The sequence below is a fragment of the Hemiscyllium ocellatum genome, chromosome 42, assembly GCF_020745735.1.
Source record: "Hemiscyllium ocellatum isolate sHemOce1 chromosome 42, sHemOce1.pat.X.cur, whole genome shotgun sequence".
Taxonomy (NCBI): Eukaryota; Metazoa; Chordata; class Chondrichthyes; order Orectolobiformes; family Hemiscylliidae; genus Hemiscyllium; species Hemiscyllium ocellatum.
Window position 1 is genome coordinate 33,009,364 of NC_083442.1, and position 24,206 is coordinate 33,033,569.

The 24,206-nt window shown below is 49.0% G+C and overlaps 1 protein-coding gene across 1 annotated transcript in view; it reads right to left on the minus strand.

The window, feature by feature from the left end:
- LOC132834723 (stereocilin-like) overlaps window positions 1-24,206 on the minus strand; it is a 51,288-nt gene that overhangs the window by 15,976 nt on the left and 11,106 nt on the right. Inside the window, exons 6-19 of the mRNA XM_060853686.1 lie at window positions 23,386-23,496; window positions 20,627-20,793; window positions 17,743-17,929; window positions 17,080-17,195; window positions 15,868-16,000; window positions 11,625-11,807; window positions 10,453-10,491; window positions 9,839-10,006; window positions 7,611-7,754; window positions 5,958-6,016; window positions 5,074-5,197; window positions 3,564-3,655; window positions 1,046-1,181; window positions 300-499 (exon numbers count right to left, since the gene is read on the minus strand). Coding sequence (XP_060709669.1) covers window positions 300-499; window positions 1,046-1,181; window positions 3,564-3,655; window positions 5,074-5,197; window positions 5,958-6,016; window positions 7,611-7,754; window positions 9,839-10,006; window positions 10,453-10,491; window positions 11,625-11,807; window positions 15,868-16,000; window positions 17,080-17,195; window positions 17,743-17,929; window positions 20,627-20,793; window positions 23,386-23,496 — 1,859 coding nt within the window. The remainder of the gene's footprint in view (window positions 1-299; window positions 500-1,045; window positions 1,182-3,563; window positions 3,656-5,073; window positions 5,198-5,957; window positions 6,017-7,610; window positions 7,755-9,838; window positions 10,007-10,452; window positions 10,492-11,624; window positions 11,808-15,867; window positions 16,001-17,079; window positions 17,196-17,742; window positions 17,930-20,626; window positions 20,794-23,385; window positions 23,497-24,206) is intronic.

The window sequence follows — 24,206 nt, forward strand, 5'->3', positions numbered from 1 at the left end:
CCCCATCCCTCTTTCCTTCATTAGGCTCCTCTCCATAAAATCCCATTGACTAAGCCTCTGGTCACACGTCCTAATATAGTGACATGGGGCTCAGACACAGTTGAGAACCCAGTCCTCTAAGGCTGCTCAAGGTGTAAGGGGTGCTATGTAAATGTTGCAGTGTTGGCCTCAGCAATGGACTTGAACACCAAAGACTGAGAGTCTCCTTGGACATGAGCCTCCTTCACAGCCTCCAGCAGCTGTAACCCATACTCTCAGTGACTGCTCACATTTCAATTTAATTTTTCTGAGTCACCTACCCCAGCACCTCACTCCTGGTCAACATCCAACCAAACGCGTTCTTATTTTCCTCAGGGATACAGTAACCTTTGACCTCATCCAGCCGTAGCACCAGCTCCTGGGGGTTGATTTGTTTGATCAATGTTTCATCAATAAAGGTGACCAGGGGGCCCAGACTATCCAGAGTCTCTCCTGAAATTTCATCATTCGGCCCAATCCCCTGTCAATGAGCGAACAGACATTTTAATCAAAGGTTCAAATATCCAGCAGCATAACATGATCATAGAATCCCTACAGTGTGGAAACAGGCCCTTCAGCCCAACACTGACCCTCTGAAGAATAACCCACCCAGACCCATTCCCCTACATTTAACCCCTGACTAACGCACCCAATCAACACATCCCTGAACACTATGCACAATTTGGCATGGCCAATTCACCTAACTGGCACATTTTTGGATTGTGGGAGGAGACCGGAGCACCCGGAGGAAACCCACGCAGACATGGGGAGAACATGCAAACTCCATAGTCACCCAAGGCTGGAATCGAACCCAGGTCCTTGCCGCTGTGAGGCAGCAGTGCTAACCACTGAACCACCATGCTGCCCTAATCTTGACACAAGAATAGAAGAGTTACCCATTTCTCCCACACTCTTCCCCCATCACTGACTCTACCATAAGATACTGAGAGGGGGGGCAGAAGTGGAATATAGCACAGCGAAAGCAGTCAACAATGCTTCCAGGAAGGAGGGGATGAGAGGAACCTACCAGAAGCTGCAGAGCCTTTTCTGCCAGAAAGCTGCGTTTATGAGGCAGCAGGGTGAGCAGGCGGGTGGTATGTCTTGTCACATGATCCAGGATGGTTCGTATGGAGTCATTTGGAAAACTGGTGAAGAATTTCAGGCTGAAACCACGGAGGCAGAGAGAGAGGGATTCTGTTAGCTGTGATTGGAGCCTGTATCTGGGTGAGTCAGTACATCCAGCTGTGCAGGGACCATCTTGTGATAACCAGGGCCAATGCCGAGCCTGGCTCGACAGGGGTCTCTGCATTTGACAACTGCCCAGTGTCTGGGTGTTAATGGAGAGTACGCCTGCCTCAGAGTCAGAGGCTATGGGTTCCAGACTCACTGTATTGCCTGGACTACAGCATCCAAACTGACCCTCCGGGTGCAGACCTCAGGCTGTGGGGGAGGAGACAGAGTCAATCACTCTGCCCCCTCCAAACACCTCACCCTGCCCCTCCCCCACACCCTCCCCAAACACCTCACCCTGCCCCTCCCCACCCCCAAACAATTCACCCTGTCCCTCCCCCACACCCTGCCCCTCCTCAACACACCCAAACACCTCACCCTGCCCCTCCCCCACTCCACCCCAAACAATTCACCCTGCCCCTCCCCCATACCCTCCCCAAACACCTCACCCTGCCCCTCCCCCACACCCTCCCCAAACACCGCACCCTGCCCCTCCTCCACACACCCCCAAACACCTCACCCTGCCCCTCACCCACACCCTCCCCAAACACCTCACCCTGCCCCTCCTCCACACACCCCAAACATCTCACCCTGCCCCTCCCACCCCCAAACAACTTACCCTGCCCCTCCCCCACACCCTCCCCAAACACCTCACCCTGCCCCTCCCCCACACCCTCCCCAAACATCTTACCCTGCCCCTCCCCCACACACCCCAAACACCTCACCCTGCCCCTCCCCCACACCCTCCCCAAACACCTCACCCTGCCCCTCCCCCACACCCTCCCCAAACATCTTACCCTGCCCCTCCCCCACACACCCCAAACACCTCACCCTGCCCCACCTCCACACACCCAAACACCTCACCCTGCCCCTCCCCCACCCCACTCCCAGACACCTCATCCTGCCCCTCCTCCACCCCACCCCCAAACACCTCACCCTGCCCATCCCCCACACACCCTGAACACCTCACCCTGCCCCTCCCCAACCCACCCCAAACACCTCACCCTTCCCCTCCCCCACACACCCCCAAACGCCTCACCCTGCCCCTCCTCCACACTCCCCCAAACACTTCACCCTGCCCCTTCCCAAGACACCCAAACACTTCACCCTGCCCCTCTTCCACACCCCCAAACACCTTACCCTACCCGTCCTCCACACACCTCACCCTGCCTGTCCCCCACACACCTCCAAACACCTCACCCTGCCCTTCCTCCACCCCACCCCCAAACACCTCACCCTGCCCTTCCTCCACCCCACCCCTAAACACCTCACCTTGCCTCTCCCTCACCCTGCCCCTCCCCAACACCCCCAAACACCTCTCTCTGCCCCTCCCCCACACCCTTCAAACACCTCACCTTGCCCCTCCTCCACACACCCCAAACACCTCACCTTGCCCCTCCTCCACACACCCCAAACACCTCACCTTGCCCCTCCCCACACACCCCCAAACACCTCACCCTGACCCTCCCCCACACACCTCCCCCCTTTTCCCAGATCCCCTAATCACACCATCCACTCCGGGTGGGCGGGGGAGATGGTGTGTGACTGGGATCTGCTTGAGTTGGAACCACAGTGGAAATATAAATACTTGGGGCATGGGATTGATGTGAGATAGGGAATGTTTATGAGAGGTTTGTAAAGCAAGTTTGTGTTTTACACAGGGGGTGGTGGGTGTCTGGAACACATCTGTCAGGGAGGTGGTAGAAGCAGAGACAACATCAACATTTAAGAGGCATTTAGACAGACACATGAACCAGCAGGAAATAGAGGGACATGGACCACGTGCAGGCAGATGGGATTAGTTTAGAATGGCATCGTGGTTGACGCTGACCAGGTGGGCTGAAGGGCCTGTTCCTGAGTACTGTTCTCTGTTCTATATGGTTTTAGAAAGTCTGCATTTATATATCACTGCCTCACACAACCTTCCCGTTGAGACCAACAACCACCTCGAAGCTCCCTCCTTACTCAGCCACACGTGAAAGCCAACACCTTTTTCACCATAACCACTGAGTTGGATCATATTCAACATCATAAAGTACAATAAATAAGGTGGTTTGCAGCAACTGAGGAGCAGTTTGAACACAAACACTTTCATATGAGAAACTAGTGATACTGACACAAACACAGCTTCAAGATGGAGCTTGGTCAGTGCACGATGGGGTGGGAAGGATCTGTGAGAGAACTGGTTTACTTGGGAAGATGCAGATTGTGGAGACAGTGTCAGTGTGGGTCTGAGAGATCATTGAGACAGAGTTAGAAAGGTCCAGAGATGTAAAGGGCATCGAGAAGGGAGAACAAAATGCACAGCCACTCACGGTAAATTGATGACCATCTCCGGACCCATGAGGAGGATATCGCGCTGGGATATTCCTGGCCTGAGATCTAGCTCCTTGACAATGCATTTTCGCTGGAAAGGTAAAGCATAACGATAAGCTATTTGGTTAGAAAGAGACACAACAAGGAAAGCGGGATTGTCAGAAATTCCTGGAGGGAGACAGGGAGGAAGTAACCAGGATCTGCATCAAATTGCTGGGCTGCCCTTTACAAGCCCCTCCTGAAGATGACAGCCACTGGCTTTGTACCCCCAGGTCTGAGGGGGTAACACCTCTGCCTCGAACCACAGAGACTGGGGTTAAATTCTCCCTTTAAAGCTCCGAGTGTCACATACAGACTAACCCTCCAGCGCAGGCCAGAGGGAGTGCTGCACTCTCAGACGTGAGACTTGAAACCAAGTGCCTTGTCAGACCATTCAGCGTCTCCTCTCCCACAGCCCAGAAATCCAATAAAGAACTAATTTCACTCAGAAATCAATTATTGAATTAGTTTCCACCATCCTTTCAGGCAGCACGATCCAAATCAGAACATTAAAGCAACTTAGCACCCTACTGTTTTATTTCTGACAATGATCTGAAATCTCTCTCTCTGGTTACTGGAAGCAATTTGCCCTTATCAAGTCCATTAAAGTCCTTATGTAATTTGATTTATAAATAAGTTTTTTCAACACCTAAAAACCTCCTGTTCCAAGGCCCTGTGTCTCCATCCTGTTAGGATTTGGAATACTGAGTACAGTTTTGTTTTGATGGTTAAGGAAGGATGTATTTGCACTCGAGGGAGTGCAGCGAGATTGGTCTCTGGGAGAAATGCACATTATATTGGGCTGATATTGTCTGGAATCGAGAAGAATGAGAGGGAATCTCACTGCACTATAAAATATTCCGAAAGGGGTAGATGCTGAGAGATCAGTTCCATTGGCCGGGCAACCGAAAACACAGTCTCATGATGAGGAGCAAATCATTCAGAACTGAGAATGAGGAGGAACATCTTCACACAGACAGTTACAAATCCTTGGCAGTGTCTACCACAGACTGCTGTGGCTGCTCCGTCGGTGAAGATATTTGAGGCTGAGACAGAGATTTTTGGTCTCTCAGGGTATCGAAGGAAGTGGGGAGTAGGCAGGGAAGTGGGGGTGAAGCTCAGGATCATCCCCGGTCGTACAGAATGATGGAGCAGACTCGATGGGCCGAATGGTCTATTCATGTTTTCATTACTTGTAAATTTGCATGAGGGCAGCTCTTTCCTGAAGAGCAGCCCTTTCCAATCATACAGGAGCCTGTGAGATCTAAACTGGACAAAACAGCCAGGGAGTAAACACACAACTGTCCTCACTTTAACCAGAAATGCCTCAAAGGGCAAAAGCTGAGGTACCCACGGTGGGCTGGTCTAATTACTCAGTGAACCAATAAGAAGAGCTGATTGCTTATATAACAGGATGGTAACATGAGTGGATATCATCAGAACACAGTGGAACAGAGGTTTTAATCGTACCAGAGATTGTCTGATTCCACCAGGCAGCTCACTGAGAAAACGGATCAGCTCCAGAAACGCCAAATCTGCTGTTTGCTCTCGGAGAGTAGCACAATCTGCACCCCAGGCCACATTTCCCAAAGAGCTGAGAATGAGGAAGAGAAGGCAGCATTAGGGTAGGGTCTCAGGTCCTGTTCATCACCTTCCCAGCAACACTGAGCACAGCTGGAGACAGCTTTTCTGTGACGGGACTTAATCCCTCACCCTGTCCTGAAGGCAACAAGTGGATCACTCAGGAGCAGTTGAGTTGAGAGTTCAAGCCTGCCTCTGTGGAGACATTCTAATGTGACCAAGAGTGTGCTGCACTACCACAGGAACAGTTTCCATGTGACATTATAAAGCTGCTCCGTTAGAGCAAAATGCACCCTCTCTGAACCCACAATCCTGGCTAATGTGAGACAGGGCAAGGTCTCAGCAATTGATCATAACTGCAACCCCTAGGCGGCACGGTGGCACAGTGGTTAGCACTGCTGCCTCACAGCGCCTGTAGACCTGGGTTCAATTCCCGACTCAGGCGACTGACTGTGTGGAGTTTGCACGTTCTCCCCGTGTCTGCGTGGGTTTCCTCCGGGTGCTCCGGTTTCCTCCCACAGTCCAAAGATGTGCGGGTCAGGTGAATTGGCCAAGCTAAATTGCCCGTAGTGTTAGGTAAGGGGTAAATGTAGGGGTTTGGGTGGGTTGCGCTTCGGCGGGTCGGTGTGGACTTGTTGGGCCGAAGGGCCTGTTTCCACACTGTAAGTCTAATCTAATCTAATCTAGGGCCGAGGGGTCAGTACTGCGCTGTAACATTCTATATTCTATAACATAAATCCTTCTTACAAACACTCACAGCCAGTTATACTCACTGAATGGAATGCTCAGTTATATTTGAAGCTGCTTGAATCTTTTTGAAAATAAATTGAGCCTGGAATAAAGGAAAATATTATAGGTGCTTATTCTGAACAGCGACTTAACACAGTTCATGTCCAATAACCACAGGATACATTACAGACACTGAGGATCCATCCAAAAAACAGTGAATCACCCAGGAAAGGTTAATAAAAAACAGGTTTAAAAATCTGGGTTAATGAGGGGAAAAGGTTTGCAAATTTCCTCTCCATCCTTCTAATGCAAATGAGATCCGGAAACCATCTTTGTTCCACTGTAATAACCATTTTTGAGAGGTGGGATAACTCGCCTAGGGCCACACATTCACCACCTCATGTGACTTTGGAAAGAGAATAGAGGAATGAGGAAAGAAACAGACAGGAGGAAAAGAAGAATTAAGATCCAATTACAAACATCTCCTCGAGTTCTCTGCCTGAAGCAGGTTCTAAATCCAGCCCAGACTGGAACTGGGGATCGAACACCATGTTATTGGCACCAATTAGATTCACACCAGACATCCAGCTAACTGAACTAACCAAGGAGCTGGAATTGCTGAGGCAGTACACATGTAGAGGCTCCAATGTTCCTTCCTAATCTCATAGCATCCCTACAGTGTGGAAACAGGCCATTCTTCCCAACAAATATCCCACCCAGACCCATTCCCCTACCCCATTACTCTATATTTCCCATAGACTAATGTAACTAACCTGCACACCCCTGAACACTATGGGCAACTTAGCATGGCCAAATCACCCTAACCTCCACATCTTTAGACTGCGGGAGGAAACCGGAGCAAACTCACGCAGACATGGGGAGAACATCCAAACTCCACATATACACTCGCCCAAAGGTGGAATTGAACCTGGGACCCTGGCGCTGTGAGGCAGCAGTGCTAACCACTGAGCCACCATGTCTGCCCAGGAACCTCTCCCATTCTTACTGTCTACCATTGGTGTGCTTTGGAAGGATTTACAATTTGACCCTCAACTTGCCTGACTGGTATGAACTTAGCCGTGAAGTGCTGGATTGGAACCTGAACCCAGAGCTTCTGGCTTAGAAGCAGGGATGCTATCCACTGTATGACCTGACATCCTTAAAAGATAGACATGCTGTAATAATACAGGAAATCCAACTGGAAAAACAATATGTTTATTGTTAAACACCAAAATAGGGCCATACTCAAGGCATATGTAACCTAGCCCCAGCCTCAGGCAGACAGTTCTGCAGACTATCCCTGGGTTGGCTTTATTCTTTTTTTATTTTCACCTATTTTTCTAATCAGCCTGTTCAGACATTTTATTACACACCTCTGGAACAGGTGGGACTTGAATGTGGGTCTCTCAGTTCAGAGGTAGGGACACTACCACTGCACCACAAGAGCTCAGGTGTTGCAGCCAGGCAGACTATTGCCTGTTACCATGGGAACTCCAACTTGACCAGCTCCACAGGGAGATTAATCCATGATGCCCCATGAACATTGTCGGGGTTATCACAAATACCATTAGTCTTCTGCTGACCCACATCATTGAATGAAATAAACCAATGGACAAAGAGAGCTGGGTTTATCAAGAGATCTCTGGCATTCTGTAAGAGGAGGAGAATGGTGTTCTGGAGCTCCCACTCGGACTGACCTGCTGTGGTGACCATGCCCAGTTCTTAAAGAGGCTGAGGTTTCTCAGGAAAGATTCAGAATCAACCACCAGGTCTTTCAATGGGACAAATGGAACCAGACAGCCAAACTGGGCCAGCTTGCTCCCAGCATCCCTGTTCACAGTCTGGAAAAAAAACAACATTTTTATTAAAGAAGCAAGTAGGTTTACTGCTGCTGTTAATACAGTCAGCAAACCTACAGTGTGAGGACTCCAGAACCATGTACCTTCAGCATTTACTCCTCCTTCCCTTTCCCCTCACGTCTTTCCCTGCAGTTCTCATGGTCTCTTACCATCTGCTAAGCTACGGTTTTTCATGCTAGGAAGGTGAAGAGAGAGAGTGAGAACATGTGCCCACAATGGAGTCAGAGCTATTCCAACAGACACAGGGGAACTGAAAGCCCTATATTAGTGGACAGTGTTCCCTCACCAGTGTGTGCTCATATGACGTGAAACTTTGTTCAATTAATGTTTGCTCCTGTTAATTTTGAAATGTGTTCTGACTGCTGGGAGACTGAACATAACAGAAATATATATTTATTATTAAAAGTGTAAGACATTTGGTTCAATAACTGACAAAGTATAAATGAAACAAAACAAAACAAGGGTTAATTCAAAAGAGGGAATTTTTGGAGCTCCTGTGTCATTTTCAAGTAACATGGGGACGTTTGGGTAAAGATCCTAAAAGTAGAATAAAAATTCTTGATAACATTAATTTAGAGTTAGATAGTCGTTCGGTCTATTTCAATCTGATCTGAAGCTTGGGGCTTCACTTTGGAAAAAAGGCCAATAAAGTAAAGCACTTACTGTGACTTAAATAAAATTACATTGGAGGATGAAGATTATTCTTTAAAATCTCTTGATACAGCAAGAGACACAAATAGAAAGACATGGGTAGATGGGTACCGAGGGAGATGGGGACAGAGCAATATATAACACATCATAATCCTTCAAATTCAACAATCCAAATAGAGTGCAACCTAATGATGTTGTAGTACTGTCAGGACTAATGCCCGAGATACACCAGTTCAAATCCCACCATGGCAATTCTTAAATCCAAATGACTATTACATCTGAAATACGTGCTAGTCTCATTAACAATGATTATGAAACTACTTGATTATTGGAAACACTCACCCAGTTCACTAGTGTCCTGAAAGGAAGTAAATCTGCTGTCCTTACTATGTCAAGCCTCTATGTGACTCCAGATCCACAGTAATGTGGTGGACTCTGAAATGGCTGAGCAAGGAGCTTGGTGTCATTAAATTGCTCAGGACCGAGGGTGCTCTTACACCACACGGACCGGAACTGTACAAGGCAGCAGTTCACCACCACTTTCTCCAGGGCAGTTATGGGATGGGAATTAAGTGCTGGCCCAGTGATGCCCACATCCCCATGAGTGAATAAAAATAAATCAGAGTCAAAAGGTCTGGCGCTGGAAAAGCACAGCTGGTCAGGCAGCATCCAAGGAGCAGGAGACTCGACGTTTCGAGCACAAGCCCTTCAACAGACATAAATCAGTGTCGGGGTTCCGAGATTGTATGTGAGTTTCTGCTCCTCATTCATGTCAATTCTTTACCAGAGGCAGTGGCAGAGAGGTAATGTCACCAGGCTAATAACCGAGAATGCCGTCTAATGTTCTGGGGGCAAGGGTTCAAATCCCATCGTGACAAAGGGTGAAATTTGAATTCAATAAAAATCTGAAATAAATAGCAACCAATTAGCCATTGTTGGGAAACCCCATCTGGATCATTAACATCCTTTAGGAAAGGAAATCTGTCATCCTTACCTGGTCTGGCCTACATGTGACTCCAAACCCACAGCAAAGTGGTTGACTCTTAACTGTCCTCTGGGCAATTGGAGACGGGCAATAAATACTGGCCTAGTCAGGGACGCCCTCATCTCGTGGACAAATAAAGAAAAAAATGTAAAGAGATCCAGCCCCATTCATTACCATCCTGTTCCCTCACCTCGACCAGAGACAAAGAAACTGCAGATGCTGGAATCCAACGTAGACAAGCAGGAGGCTGGAAGAACACAGCATGCCAGGCAGCATCAGGAGGTGGAGAAGTCGATGTTTCGAGTGTAACCCTTCTTCAGGACTAGGGGGTGGGTGTAGGGGGAGGTGTAGATAAAGGCAGTGGCAGGGGCAGGGTGGTGAGGTGGGGATAGGTGAATGAAACAGAGTCAGACAAAGAGCTGGCACCTACCCGCACAGCTTCCAGTATGACAGCTTTCTGAGTGGCAGTCAGCTGGGACAGGAATGGGGTGAAACACGGACACGCACTGGCTACAACCGAGGCTGAAATATTCCTCAGCACCGAGGAACTGAAGCCCGGCAGAAAATGAGCAAACTGGCAAATTATATCCACAGTCACCTAGAAATATACAAGGAGCAGTTCTTATTAAATAATGACACATATGTTATAAGTGTAAAGCAAAGATACATTATCCGCCATTGCACATTGGTCATATTTTGTGAGGATCTCTTCATATTCTTTCTATTTTTATTATGGGAATTCTATGTAAACTATGTATTTACAACTTGCATTCTGTGTTGGCACTGACAGAACACCTGGACGCACAGGTCTAATGTACAGAACCTCTGAGAATTCCTTTTCCACAACTGTTGTTAGTTTGCCTACTTAACCAGAAATAACAAAATCAACACATAACCAATTTATTAATCAGACAAACTGAACAACCATAATTTCATAACCCTGGGAGTGTTTGATAGGGAGAGAACTTTACTCTGTATCTAACTCTGTGCTGTCCCTGTCCTGAGAGTGATGGAATTTGATGGAAAATTGAAACAGATACTTACATTAATATTCTGGATAATCTCAGCCACAAGTTGATGAACCTTTAAAGGGTTAACAAAAAACATTAATATCTGTGTTACTAACAGTCCATTATACTTCTCATTTTTCAGTTAGCATTTAGCTGTTAATCATGTCACATTTTCCTCTGCTCTCCTCTCTCCCCTCCAAAGGAACTGACTGTTACTGGAGATAATTGTACTCTCACTGTAGACCCTTGGTCCTGTAAAGGCCGGATTATAATTGCTGTAACCCCCTTTCACCACTAGAGTAGCTCTACATCTGGGCACACACTGACCTACACAATATCTCATGCCCCCCTACACACACACACACACACACACACACTCACCCCCACACACTCACCCCCACTCCCACACCCCACTGCCATAGACAATATTACATACACCCATCCACTCCCCTACACACACACTCTCAACCCAACATCAAAACACACATACCCACCCACTCTCACACATGCACCCACCCACCTACCCCACACCACACACATTCCCACCCCACATACTCTCCCACCCCCCCACATACACTGCCACCTCACATAAGCTCTCACCCATCCCCCCCCACACACAAACACATACACACTCCCATCCCACATACTCTCCCACCCCTCTACACACTCCCACACCAAAGACACACAGCACAAACTCTCCCATACCACACATGCACACACACACACACAGAGCAAACAATCATATCATTCAGGAGAAGGAACTGCAGCCTCTCTTGATAAGGAACCTGAGTAATTGTTTGATAGGGAGTGATCTCTGTATAAAGTGAAACCCTCCCCTCAGTGTGGAAGAACATGGGCTCAGGTTCCAATGCAGATCCATGATGGTGCAGAGTGACACTCCTGTGCTGTCTTTCAGGATGATACAATGACAACATGATGGCCCTGAGCTGGGTGACTCTGTAGCAGGGCTCTGGCTCATCTCTTCGGGGGTGGAATAGAATCGATGGCACTGTCTTGAACCAGGGCAACATTCTGACCCATGTTATTCCGCAACATACTGTGGGATCTTGCTGTGCACAGATACATTCCCATCTCTCCTGGTAGTGACTAATGATTGGTCGTATTCCTTCCTCCCTTCCGTTGCCATGTGCTGCCATTTCCCTCTGCTACACCCTCTGCTCCTAGCTCCATGGTACAGGAACCTACCTGGGCTCTGGAGAATGGCACGGACCCAATGCTGGAGATGATGATTGACCTTTGATGAGCTGGCAGTGTTCTCAGGAAGCTGACCCTGAGCACTGGCAGGAGGCTGCCGAGCTGCTGGAAATCCCACTGGCTCACAGTGCTCACGTTCTGTCTCCACAGGTGAGTTGCTAAAAGCAGGGCAACCTGATCACAAAATATGGACAAATCGAGAAAGAAAGGCTATTCAGTCCATCAATGCTCCTGCATGCAGATTGCGATGCCTCACTGCCTCCCTTCAGCACATGATGTGGAGGGGCCGGTATTGGACTGGGGTGGGCAAAGCTAAAAATCATACAACACCAGGTTATAGTCCAACAGGCTTATTTGGAAACAGTAGCTTTCAGAGCGCTGCAGCTTAATCATGTATCTGTGAGCAGTGCTCCGAAAGCTAGTGCTTCCAAATAAACCTCTCAGATTATAACCTGGTATTGTGTGATTTCTACCTTCATTGCAGATAGCACCACACAGCTACCTGCTTTTAAATGTCTTTATTCATATATCTCCATTGAGGGTGTACAAAGGCTTTTAACACATTTGACCCTCTGAGATCTGCATTCGAATTCTCTTGTTGACTATTCCCGAGAGTTTGCACAATGGAAGTAGTTTGGGACATGGGGAGGTTGCAGGGATGGGGACCTCCCCTCTGCTAGGGTGTTTAGATTAGATTACTTACAGTGTGGAAACAGGCCCTTCGGCCCAACAAGTCCACACCGACCTGCCGAAGCGCAACCCACCCAGACCCCTACATTTACCCCTTACCTAACACTACGGGCAATTTAGCATGGCCAATTCACCTGACCCGAACGTCTTTGGACTGTGGGCGGAAACCGGAGCACCCAGAGGAAACCCACGCAGACACGGGGAGAACGTGCAAACTCCACACAGTCAGTCGCCTGAGTCGGGAATTGAACCCAGGTCTCTGGCGCTGTGAGGCAGCAGTGCTAACCACTGTGCCACCGTGCCGCCCATAATAGCAGAAGCTCCTGAGAAGGAGGCCACTTAGATCGCTCTGAACACATTCTTCATTCATTAAGGTCACAGATCCACAGTTAATCTGTACCTCAACCCTATTACATGGCATGGTGCTGGGTATGGTCAACTTCTTATTTCCTACAACCATTCTACACTCTTTAAACTTAATTGCATGCTTTTAAAAAATACTTATAACTCTGTTTTATCTAAACTCACAGGTTTGAAACTCCTCCGATCCTCAAAACTAGCTTAGAATATTGAATGGACTCACAAACTCTTAACATTCGCCTGTACCTGTGTTTTTGTTTTTGCTGCTGTTTCCCTATTATTTACTATCTACACTGCTTAACGCTGTGATCGGCCTGTATTGCTCGCAAGACAAAGCTTTTCACTCTGCCTCGGTACACATGACAATAAATTCAATTCAATTCAACTAAAGAAAACTACCTCCATTTTGAAACTTTTAATTGATCCTAACCTCAACGCATGACTCAGTGAGAAAGAGAGAGAGCTCTAGATTTCCAGTCCCCTTCATTGGCTTCCTGACATCGCTCCAAGATGATCCAGCTCTAAATGTGAGGTTACACTGCACTTTTTCCAGACTATTCCTCCCAAAGGGGACAGCTTCCACTGAGTTTGCGTTTGGAGTGAGGGGGAATGAGAAGAAAGATCCCAGTGACGATAGTTTGATTCTCAAAAGCATGTAGAGCGAGGATGAAACCAGCAACAATTTTTAACTCAATCGTCCATTTATTTGCAGAATGAAATAATTCAAGAACGTGGATGAGTGAGAGGTTATCCAATTTGATCAGAGGAAAAGAAAGGCAACTTATTATTTAAATGGAGAGAAACTTCAGAGTGCTTTGATGCAGAGGGATCTGGGTGTCCTTGTGCATGAATTGCAGAATAGCAGTATGCAGGTGCAGAATAGCAGTATGCAGGTGCAGAATAGCAGTATGCAGGTGCAGAAGGGAATAAGGAAGGTCAATGGAATTTTAGCATTTATTGCTTAAGGAATAGGGTATGAAAGTAGAGAGCTATTGCTGCAGCTGTACCTGGCAGTAGTGTGACCCCACCTGGGTATTGTATACAATTTTGGTCCCCTTACTTGAGGAGGAATGTAGTTACACTGGAGACTGTTCACAGAGGAGTCAGTAGATTGAACCCAGAGCTTGTTTTATGAAGAGAGATTGAGCAGTTTAGGCCCATACTCTCTGGGCTTTAGAAGAAGAAGAGATTTAATTGTGGGATATTACGTTCTAAAGGGGATTGATAAAGTAAACATAAAGAGACTGTTTCCTCATGAGCCAATCTAGAAGGAGGTCTTCATTTTAGATTAAGATTTAAAACAGAGATGATGAGAAATTACCCCTCTCAAAGGGTCATGAATCTCTGGAATGCCTCTCACATTTATCAACATTTACACCACACGCTGCATCCAAAAGGCTAAGAGCATTGTGGAAGACCCCACACACCCCTCAATCAAACCCTTCTCCCACCTGCCATCTGGCAGAAGATACCAGAGCATTCGGTCTCTCATGGCCAGACCGTGCACCAGTTTCTTCCCTGGGGTCATCAGGCTCCTTAACACAGTGTGATCAGACTGTCTTCCACAACTTTGCACAACTTCGAATTGCTGCCCAGGAAATGTTTATTATTTATCATCCTTCGATCGCGCAGTAACTTGCATATTTTGCATTTCTGATGTACTTTCTGCTGTGTACGTGTGTGTAGTTTGTGCTGTCCATGCAGCACCCTCGGTCCTGGAGGAATACTGTCTCGTTTTTACTCTATCAGTTATATCTGGCAGAAAAGACAAATGAAAGGCTACTCTATCCCAGAGTGCGGTGGGTGCAAAGTCATTGAGTCAGAGTGTCATGGTCACGCAGCACAAAACAGGCCCTTCAATCTGACTCGTCCATGCCAACCAACTTTCCCATACCAAACTAGTTCGATTTGTCTGCATTTGGCTCATATCCCTCTAAACCTTTCATATCCATATACCTGTCCAAATGTCTTTTAAATGTTGTAACTGTACCTGCGTTTACCACTTCCTCTGGCAGTTCCTTCCACATATGAACCACGATCTGTGTAAAAAAGTTGTCCATAAGGTCCCTTTTCAATCTTCTCCTCTCACCTTAAAACTATGCCCTCTAGTTCTGAACTCCCCTACCCTGAGGAAGAGACCTTTGCTATTACCTATGCCCCTCGTGATTTCATACACCTCTACAAAGTCACCCCTGAACCTTTTATGCTCCAGGGAGACAAGTCCCAGCCCAATGGTCTCTCCCTATAACTCAAACCCTCCAGTCTCAGCAACATACTTGTAAACTGTCAGCACCTTCTTCAATTTAATAATATCCCTTTCTCTAGCAGGAACTGTATACAGTACTTCAAAAGTAGCCTCACCGACATCCTGTATAATCGCAACATGACATTCCCACTCTTATACTCAATGGTCTGAATACTCTCTACATATTTGCTCCTTAGTTTCCTGCTGACTATTGGGGGCCTACAGTACAATCCCATTAAGGTAATATCCCTTTCTTATGTCTTATTTCCTCCCACATAGCCTCACTGGACCACCCCTCAGGAACATCCTGTCTAGGTACATCAGTCATGCTTTTCCTAATCAAAAACGTCACTCCCCTTCATCTCTTGCCTCCCTTTCTACCTTTCTTGTAGCATCTAAATTTAAATTTAAGAAGGAAATAAACAGATTTTTAATTAGTTATGGAGAACAGGCAGGAAAGTCAGGCCAAGATGAGATCGCACTGAAGGGAGGGGCAGGCTGGAAGGGCTGAATGGCCTACTCCTGCTGCTAGCTCTTACACTCTTTGCTCAAGTACATACCTCCTAACCCATGCACCCCTGAGCTGTAGCAAGTCTCGATACATCTGCTCAAGACAAACCATTTACACTGCTATGGAATGGACCGTGTCTATTTAGAGTGGCTTTTGTAGATACTGACTCAGAATCTGGTGAAAATCCCAAACAGGGGCAGTTTGGTCCATGAAGCATGACTCAATTGCAATGACAAAGCATGATCTTCAGACAGCTCCCTCCTGCCTCTGTGGTAACACCAAGGAAAAATTGCAAACCTCCATCAAAACCAGATGGAGAGGTGACAAACACCAAGCTTTCTTGACTGAATTCACTGACCTGTCGCGATTTCCATCCCAGTTGGGAACAGTCTCGGAGCTGCTAATCAATCGGAATCTCGAGAACTCACCCGTCCGTCAGTGTCGATTGTCCGGTCAGAGACACATCCCAAAAGAGCCGAGGTGATGTGGTCTGAGAGAGACGGGGCAGCCAGCAGCAGCTGGAGATCCTCTTCACTGGCGAAACATATCAGCTTTCCAAGTCTGGAAAGGAAGTGAGGATTGGGAAAAGATGAGCTTTCCAGCTGGGATTTCTCTTCTCCGGGAGTAAATTCCCACTGGGACACAGGATCCTCCATCATCCAGCAGCAGGACTCTGGGACCATGGCTCAGCCTGACCACAAAGGCTAGCTCCCACTGTGTATGCGGCATTGGCACTGGACCAGGAGGGATGTAGGGGCTGGAGGGAGTGACAGAGATAGGGAGGGGGGTGTAGGGGCTGGAGGGAGTGACAGAGGGAGGGGGTGTAGGGGCTGGAGGTGGTGACTGAGATAGGGAGGGGGTGTAGGGGCTGGAGGGAGTGACAGAGATAGGGAGGGGGTGTAGGGGCTGGAGGGAGTGACAGAGATAGGGAGGGGGGTGTAGGGGCTGGAGGAGGTGACAGAGATAGGGAGGGGGGTGTAGGGGCTGGAGGGAGTGACAGAGATAGGGAGGGGGTGTAGGGGCTGGAGGGAGTGACAGAGATAGGGAGGGGGGTGTAGGGGCTGGAGGGGGTTACAGAGATAGGGAGGGGGTGTAGGGGCTGGAGGAGGTGGCAGAGATAGCGAGGGGGTGTAGGGGCTGGAGGCGGTGACTGAGATAGGGAGGGGGTGTAGGGGCTGGAGGAGGTGACAGAGTTAGGGAGGGAGTGTAGGGGCTGGAGGAGGTGACAGAGATAGGAAGGGGATGTTGGGGCTGGAGGAGGTGACAGAGATAGGGAGGGGGTGTAGGGCCAGAGGAGGTGACTGAGATAGGGAGGGGGTGTAGGGGTTGGAGGGGGTTACAGTGATAGGGAGAGGGTGTAGGGGCCAGAGGAGGTGACAGAGATAGGGAGGGGGGTGTAGGGGCTAGAGGAGGTGACAGAGATAGGGAGGGGTGTGGGGGCTGGAGGAGGTGACAGAGATAGGGAGGGAGTGTAGGGGCTGGAGGGAGTGACAGAGATAGGGAGGGGGTGTAGGGGCCAGAGGAGGTGACAGAGATAGGGAGAGGGGTGTAGGGGCCAGAGGAGGTGATAGAGATAGGGAGGGGTGTGGGGGCACTATCAACGAGGGTTTACAGGAAAGTTTAATCCTGGTAACTATTACCTTCTGATGTTGCCCACGGTCAGGTTCCAACTAGAGTTCAGGAGAGTGCGGATTGAGTACCTTCCGTGAGCTGGGTCCAAGCTGCTGTTGCCAAACCCATCGAGCATTGACAGGAGCTGCAAACAAATACAGAGAGTTATTCCTGTACACTGAAACCCTCACTCACGCTCTCTCCCCCTCCTCCTCCCGGAGATGCTGATGTCAACTACTTCAGCCAGACGGTTCGAAAATGTGATCTCAGTGAGATTATGCTGACCAGCTCATCGACCATAGAAGGCATCACAACTGCCTCCAGTATCCACAGAGACTGTTTCCGGCTGACAGAATAACCGCTTGAACCAGGGGCAATGTTTAGACCCCATCTGGGTGACCCCCCCTTCCCCCAACTTCTGTATGTGGGAGTTTGGGGTTGAAGGTCAAATAGCCTGATAATTCTTGCCATGCACTGAAGGAAAGGGCAAGGGCAAGGGCAGGGGGTTGGTGCAAAGAGGCTGAGTCCTCCCCAACCCTCAGGAAGCCCAGTGGAGGAGGGTCAGTCAACAGCTGAAGGAAGAGAGTCGGGGTGAAACACAGGGGAGCCTCCCCTTCGGCCCCACCATAGATACCCTCTCACCAGCATCCCCCCACTCCCCGCTCCCACCACCGCCTCTTGGTGGCGCTAACCTGCTCGGGCCTCAGTTGCTGGAAGTGCCTGATGGGTAAGAAGGGCAGTAGAGGCTGCAGGGAGTTCAGGAAACCTGGGGTCCAAGAGCTGACTGCCCCAAAGCGGTTGGTGTTGAGCAGCCTCCTGGCAAATGCCCTCTTCTGCCGGGCACTCATATCCGAGCTGCGCTCCCTGAGAGTCGCCAACCTGTGAGATATGAAGCAGCGGTCAGCATGTGGCGGGGCACCACGCGCCAACCACAATAAACCCCCCTCCCCACCTCCCACCCCAAAGATCCACTTCACACCCAATCCCATTTCCCTCTTATTGGGATAGCTTCCCAGGGGATCCATCCTAACTGATTCAGGGAGGCGTTCTCACTTGGCCTCCCGAATTACTCAATCTCCCACTCCAGGAGCTGCAGGATACCAGTCCGGAGCACACACACACTGCAATCGAGCTTAGCACAGGAGCGTCTGATGCCCAGTGTTTGCAAGCTGGTGTGATTGGGGTAGTTTACTGTCTCTTTTAGTGACTGGGAGAAAGGGTATAATTGGTCCAAGGTGGTGGAGGACGAATGGGAAAGGGCCCATGTCTTAAGCAAGGTCTTGCTTATTGTATGGTCACTGCCCAGCATCCTGGAGGTGTGTGGTCACCTGGGTGAGGGGTTCTAGTGCCCAGCTGCCAACTCAGTCGGAGGGAGGGTGAGGGTGAGGGGGTGGGAAAGATTTTTAAGGGGTTTGACAGGGTCAATGCTGAGAGGATGATTCCCGCACGGGAGAGTTTAGGAACAGAAGGTACAGTCTCAGAATAAAAGAATGGCACGTTAAGACTGAGATGAGGAGGAATTTTGTCTCTCAGAAGGTTTTGTGTGTTTAGGACTCCTTACCACAGAGAGAGCTGTGGGGGGGCAGAGTCCTTGTGTGCATTTAAAGCTGAGATAGAGAGATTCTTGATCAGTCAGGGAAATCAAGGGTTACAGGGAGAGGGCAGGAAAGTGGATGTTAGGAATGTCAGATCAGCCAGGATCCCATTACTCAAGGGGCCGAATGGCCTACTCTTGTCCCTAATGCTGATGGTCTTATTCCTGGTAAGCTTATTCAGCAAACCATGTGACCCTCTAGCCCCAGGGTAGGGGACTCAAGCCTGAAGATGGTTGCCACTGTTCCCAGGTTATCGGGGGCTGAGAGGAAGCCAATGTGGATTTGAGGATACAATCCAATGACCTTAATGAATGGTGCAGCCGGCCTGGAGGAGTGAATGGCTTTCTCCAGCTCTTTGTTCAGATGTAAGCCTGACTGACACTCCTGTCCTGTGTTTGGGCGGGAATTCCTCATTGCTAACCCCCAGCGAAGGTCACAGCCAAAGCTGGACAGAGGTGGGGGTCACTGTGGGGACAGAGAGTTCATTTCCTGCTCACTCTCCCAGACTCTGACTGAACTGCAGCAGACCCCCAGCCCCTGACAGAGACTGTGGCTTGGCTCATTGCTCAGGGCACCATGTCCAGCAAGAATGGCAAATTTTCATTTCCATAACACCCCTTTCAACACCAGGATATTCAAACAGCTTCAGAAATGCTTTTCTGCCATGGACTATCTGTTTGTAAAGTAAGAAACATAGCAGCAAGTATTCCTAACAGCGAGGGGATCAGGAGCTGGTGACACTGCGATGGATTCATTTGGGAGGAACACCTTCTTCCCCCATCCCCGTCAGTTTGAAATAGTGTTCACAGGATCATCGACATCAACACAGACAACATCTCGGGTCACAGTTTACATTTCACCCAAAGACCATTCGTTTCAAAGGTGTGGCACTCCCTCAGCACTGACCCTCCGACAGTGCGACATTCCCCCAACACTGACCCTCTGACAGTGCGGCACTCCCTCAGCACTGACCCTCTGACAGTGCGGCACTCCCTCAGCACTGACCCTCTGACAGTGCGGCACTCCCTCAGCACTGACCCTCCGACAGTGCGGCATTCCCCCAACACTGACCCTCCAACAGTGCAACGCTCCCTCAGCACTGACCCTCTGACAGTGCAGCATTCCCTCAGCACTGACCCTCCAACAGTGCAGCACTCCCTCAGCACTGACCCTCTGACAGTGCGGCATTCCCCCAGCACTGACCCTCCGACAGTGCAGCATTCCCTCAGCACTGACTCTCTGACAATGCAGCGCTCCATCAGCACTGACCCTCCGACAGCACAGCGCTCCCTCAGCACTGACCCTCCGACAGCACAGCACTCCCTCAGCACTGACTATCCAACAGTGCAACGCTCCTTCAACACTGACTATCCGACAGTGTGGCGCTCCCTCATGTTAGGTAGTCTTAGGTAGGATTAACACCCAGACAAATGTAACACTAAAATGTTAGATAGAAATAGCTCTCAGACCTCGTGTCTGTTTCCCCCTCTGGGGCCTAAACACCCAGACAAATGTAACACTCAGCACTGACCCTCCAATTAGTGCAGCATTCCCTCAACACTGACTATCCGACAATGTGGCGTTCCCTCAGCACTGACCCTCCGATTAGTGCAGCACTCCCTCAGCACTGACCCTCCGACAGTGCAGCATTCCCTCAGCACTGACTATCCGACAATGTGGCGTTCCCTCAGCACTGACCGTCCGATAGTGCAACGCTCACTCAGCACTGACCCTCTGACAACGTGGTGCTCCCTAAGCACTAACAGTGGGTGGATGAGCTGAATTATGGGTTTCATTTCTAAGTGGGACCTGTACTGATGCTGTGAGTCTGAGAGAGCCCCTCATCGAGCCACAGCTGCCTCTCTGTGACCCCAAGCCAATGAGCAGCCGATATTCCCAGCAGAAAGGGACAGTAAGTGTTGATCAAGTGCAGGAAGCAGGCAGAGTGTGGGGCTTTCATCCTTGTTGCTAATGAACTCACACGCTGTCGTTCAGAAGGAGTGACTCCGGGAAACCATGAATATCCGACACACTCATGAAAGGAAGGAACTGTGACAGGTCCACAAAGAGGTCAGGGGTCACTCGGGGAAACTTCTGCAGGAAGGCAGCAGTGAACGTTTCCAGGGCAGGTCGATTGCTCTGAGAAACCTGGAGGACAGAAAGATTTAACATTCTTCAGCCACATCCAGAGAAGATAATATACAATGCAGTTAAAAACTGCTTCAGTCTAATATTCTATCTTGGGGGCATTATAAAAGTTTCTATACAAGGGAATGATGCATCAGCTTGAGGTCCCAATGCTGGCATTGGTCCAGCGGTGATATGAACATACAATCTCAGAGCAGACCATTCAGCCCCTCAATGCCAGCCTATCCATTTGATAAGTTCAAGGCCTCAAGTTCCCTGTCTACTTGCAGGACCCTTTGACTCCATGAATTAGCCATGAGTTGGTCTAGCTCTGCCTTAAAACTGTCCTGTTGCACAGCTCCCATTGCTTTCTGCGGACATTAGCTTCAGCTTCAGAAAAATTCCCATCGCCACCTGCAATGGAAACCCTTACTGTGTCCACAGCTGGGACCGTCACAGCTGAGCAGGCAGGTGGCAGGTGAAGAGAGGTGTGAGGCAATCCATTTCAACACAGAGAGACAGCATAAAACAAAGGGAATTACTGTAAAGGTGCAGAGGAACCTGGGTGCGGATGTACATAAATCATCAAAAGTAACAAAGCATTCAGTGTCATAGAGTCATCCAGCACGGAAACAGACCCATCAGTCCAACCAGTCCATGCCGACCCTAATCCCAAACTAAACTAGTCCCACCTCCCTGCTCCTGGCCCATACCACTCCAAGTGTCCTCAGCTTTCTTATAGGGATATGGAGCTGGAAGGTTGCGCCAAACTTGTATAGGACACTGGTTAGCCCTCAGCTGGAGTATTAGGTACAGTTCTGGGTGCCACACTATAGGAAAGATGTGAACACATTGAAAAGAGTGCAGAGGAGATTTTCAGATTAATCCCAGCAACAAGAAACATCAGTAACGAGGATAGATTGGAATGTTGGGACTATTATCTTTGAAGAAAAGGCAGCTAAGAAATTTGTTTTCAATTGCTTTTTGTCATTTATATAAATGATTTGGATGTGAATGTAGGAGGTATGGTTAGTAAATTTGCATATGACATCAAAATAAATGGTGTAGTGGACAGTGAAGAAGGTTACCTCAGTAACAGGACTTTGATCAGATGGACCAAGGGCTGAGGTGTGGCAGATTTTAATTAAGATAAATGGGACTTATACACTTTATGATAAGGTCCGGGGGACCTAAGGTCCTGCTAAACAAAGAGACTTTAGAGTCTCGATCTAGATTAGATTAGATTACTTACAGTGTGGAAACAGGCCCTTTGGCCCAACAAGTCCACACTGATGCGCACCCACCTAGACCCAGTCCCCTACATTTACCCCTTCACCTAACACTACGGGCAATTTAGCATGGCCAATTCACCTAACCTGCACATTTTTGGACTGTGGGAGGAAACCGGAGCACCCGAAGGAAACCCACGCAGACACGTGGAGAATGTGCAAACTCCACACAGTCAGTCACCTAAGGCAGGAATTGAACCCAGGTCTCTGGCGCTGTGAGGCAGCAGTGCTAACCACTGTGCCACCGTGCCGCCCACAAAGGGCAAAGGTTTAAGATGAGAGGGGAAAGATTTAAAAGGGACCTAAGGGACAACAGTTTCACGCAGAAGGTGCTGTGTGTGTGGAATGAGCTGCCAGAGGGAGTGGTGGAGGCTGATACAATTACAACATTTAAAAGGCATCTGGATGGGTATATGAACAGGAAAGGTTTAGAGGGATATGGGCCAAGTGCTGGCAAATGGGACTAAATCAGTTTAGGATATCTGGTTGGCGTGAACAAGCTAGTTTGAAGGGTCTGTTTCTGTGCTATGACTCTATGCCTCTATAACAACGAGAGTGGATAGGAAGAAACTGCTCCCACTTGTGAACAGACGAGATACAAGAGGCACAGATTTAAAATGACTTCCAAGTGTAGCAAATGTGATATGAGAAAATACATGTTTTCACATGTTAAGTGAATTGGATTTGAAAAGTGCTGTCTGGGATTGTGGTGGGACTAGTCAAGAGGGCATTGGATGTTATTTAAATAGAAACAAGGTGCAGGGCTATGGGAAAAGGGCAGGAGATTGGCACCAGGTAACTTTAGATTAGATTAGATTACTTACAGTGTGGAAACAGGCCCTTCGGCCCAACAAGTCCACACCGACCCGCTGAAGCGCAACCCACCCATACCCCTACATTTACCCCTTACCTAACACTACGGGCAATTTACCATGGCCAATTCACCTGACCCACACATCTTTGGACTGTGGGAGGAAACCGGAGCACTCGGAGGAAACCCACGCAGACACGGGGAGAATGTGCAAACTCCACACAGTCACTCGCCTGAGTCGGGAATTGAACCCTCTGGTGCTGTGAGGCAGCAGTGCTAACCACTGTGCCACCGTGCTGCCCATTCAGAGCCAGCACAGACATTATGGGCCAAATGGCTCTGGCTGCACTATAACATGCCTGTGATTCAGAGACTGGAGGAGGTTATAGAGTGAGGGAGAGACAAAACCAGAGGCAGCTGAGATACGAATGAGCTATGTGAAATCAGCGTGTTGCCAGCCTGGGTACCAGTGTACTATTGCACCAGTGCACCAGTGTCCAAAGCTGTGCCCACCTGGAGTTGGCGCCAGGCCCTGTGCATGTGAGAGAGCAGTTTCTTGATGCTCTCACTTTCGGCTGACATCAGAATCTTCTGCAAATTCTCCTGGGGCATCAGCAGATATTCCTGGGAACAACGAGAGGAAATACTCAGAGACAGCATCATTGTCATAGCTTCATCATTCTTCCTTCAGTCTTCAGTCCTGAACTCGACGCTGCAGGGACTGGAATGGTGCCCGCAGACTGCCTGTCCCCAGCTCCCTGTCTCAGGGGGACTTGGGGGAAACCACGTCCTCATCATCCGAGTCAGTCATGTAGACCGGTAAATGCCAACCCAGTGAGTTTGAGAATCGAGGCTGACACAGGGACCTGTGACTGAGGGAGTGCTGCATAGTTGCAATGCTACTGTCAGCTGAGGGGCTCAATCAAGGCCCTGTCTGCTCTCTCAGGTGGTGACCCTGAAGGGACATCCTCCAACCAGGGTGGGAGAGCCTACCTTCAATAACCAAGACTCCCCTGAAAGAGTGAGGTGACAGTGTTCAAGGAAACATGCAAAAACTCTCGCTGCTGATTTATTTTTAAACCACGCAGTTTTTCCCAGCTCCTTAAAGGTGAGGTTTGCGACCATCTGACAGGTTGCTGCTGGAGGTGATTTTAATCAGCTAGTGGGGTCTTATGAAACAGGCAGATTAGATTACTTACAGTGTGGAAACAGGCCCTTCGGCCCAACAAGTCCACACCGACCCGCCGAAGCGCAACCCACCCATACCCGTACATTTACTCCTTACCTAACACTACGGGCAATTTAGCATGGCCAATTCACCTGACCCGCACATT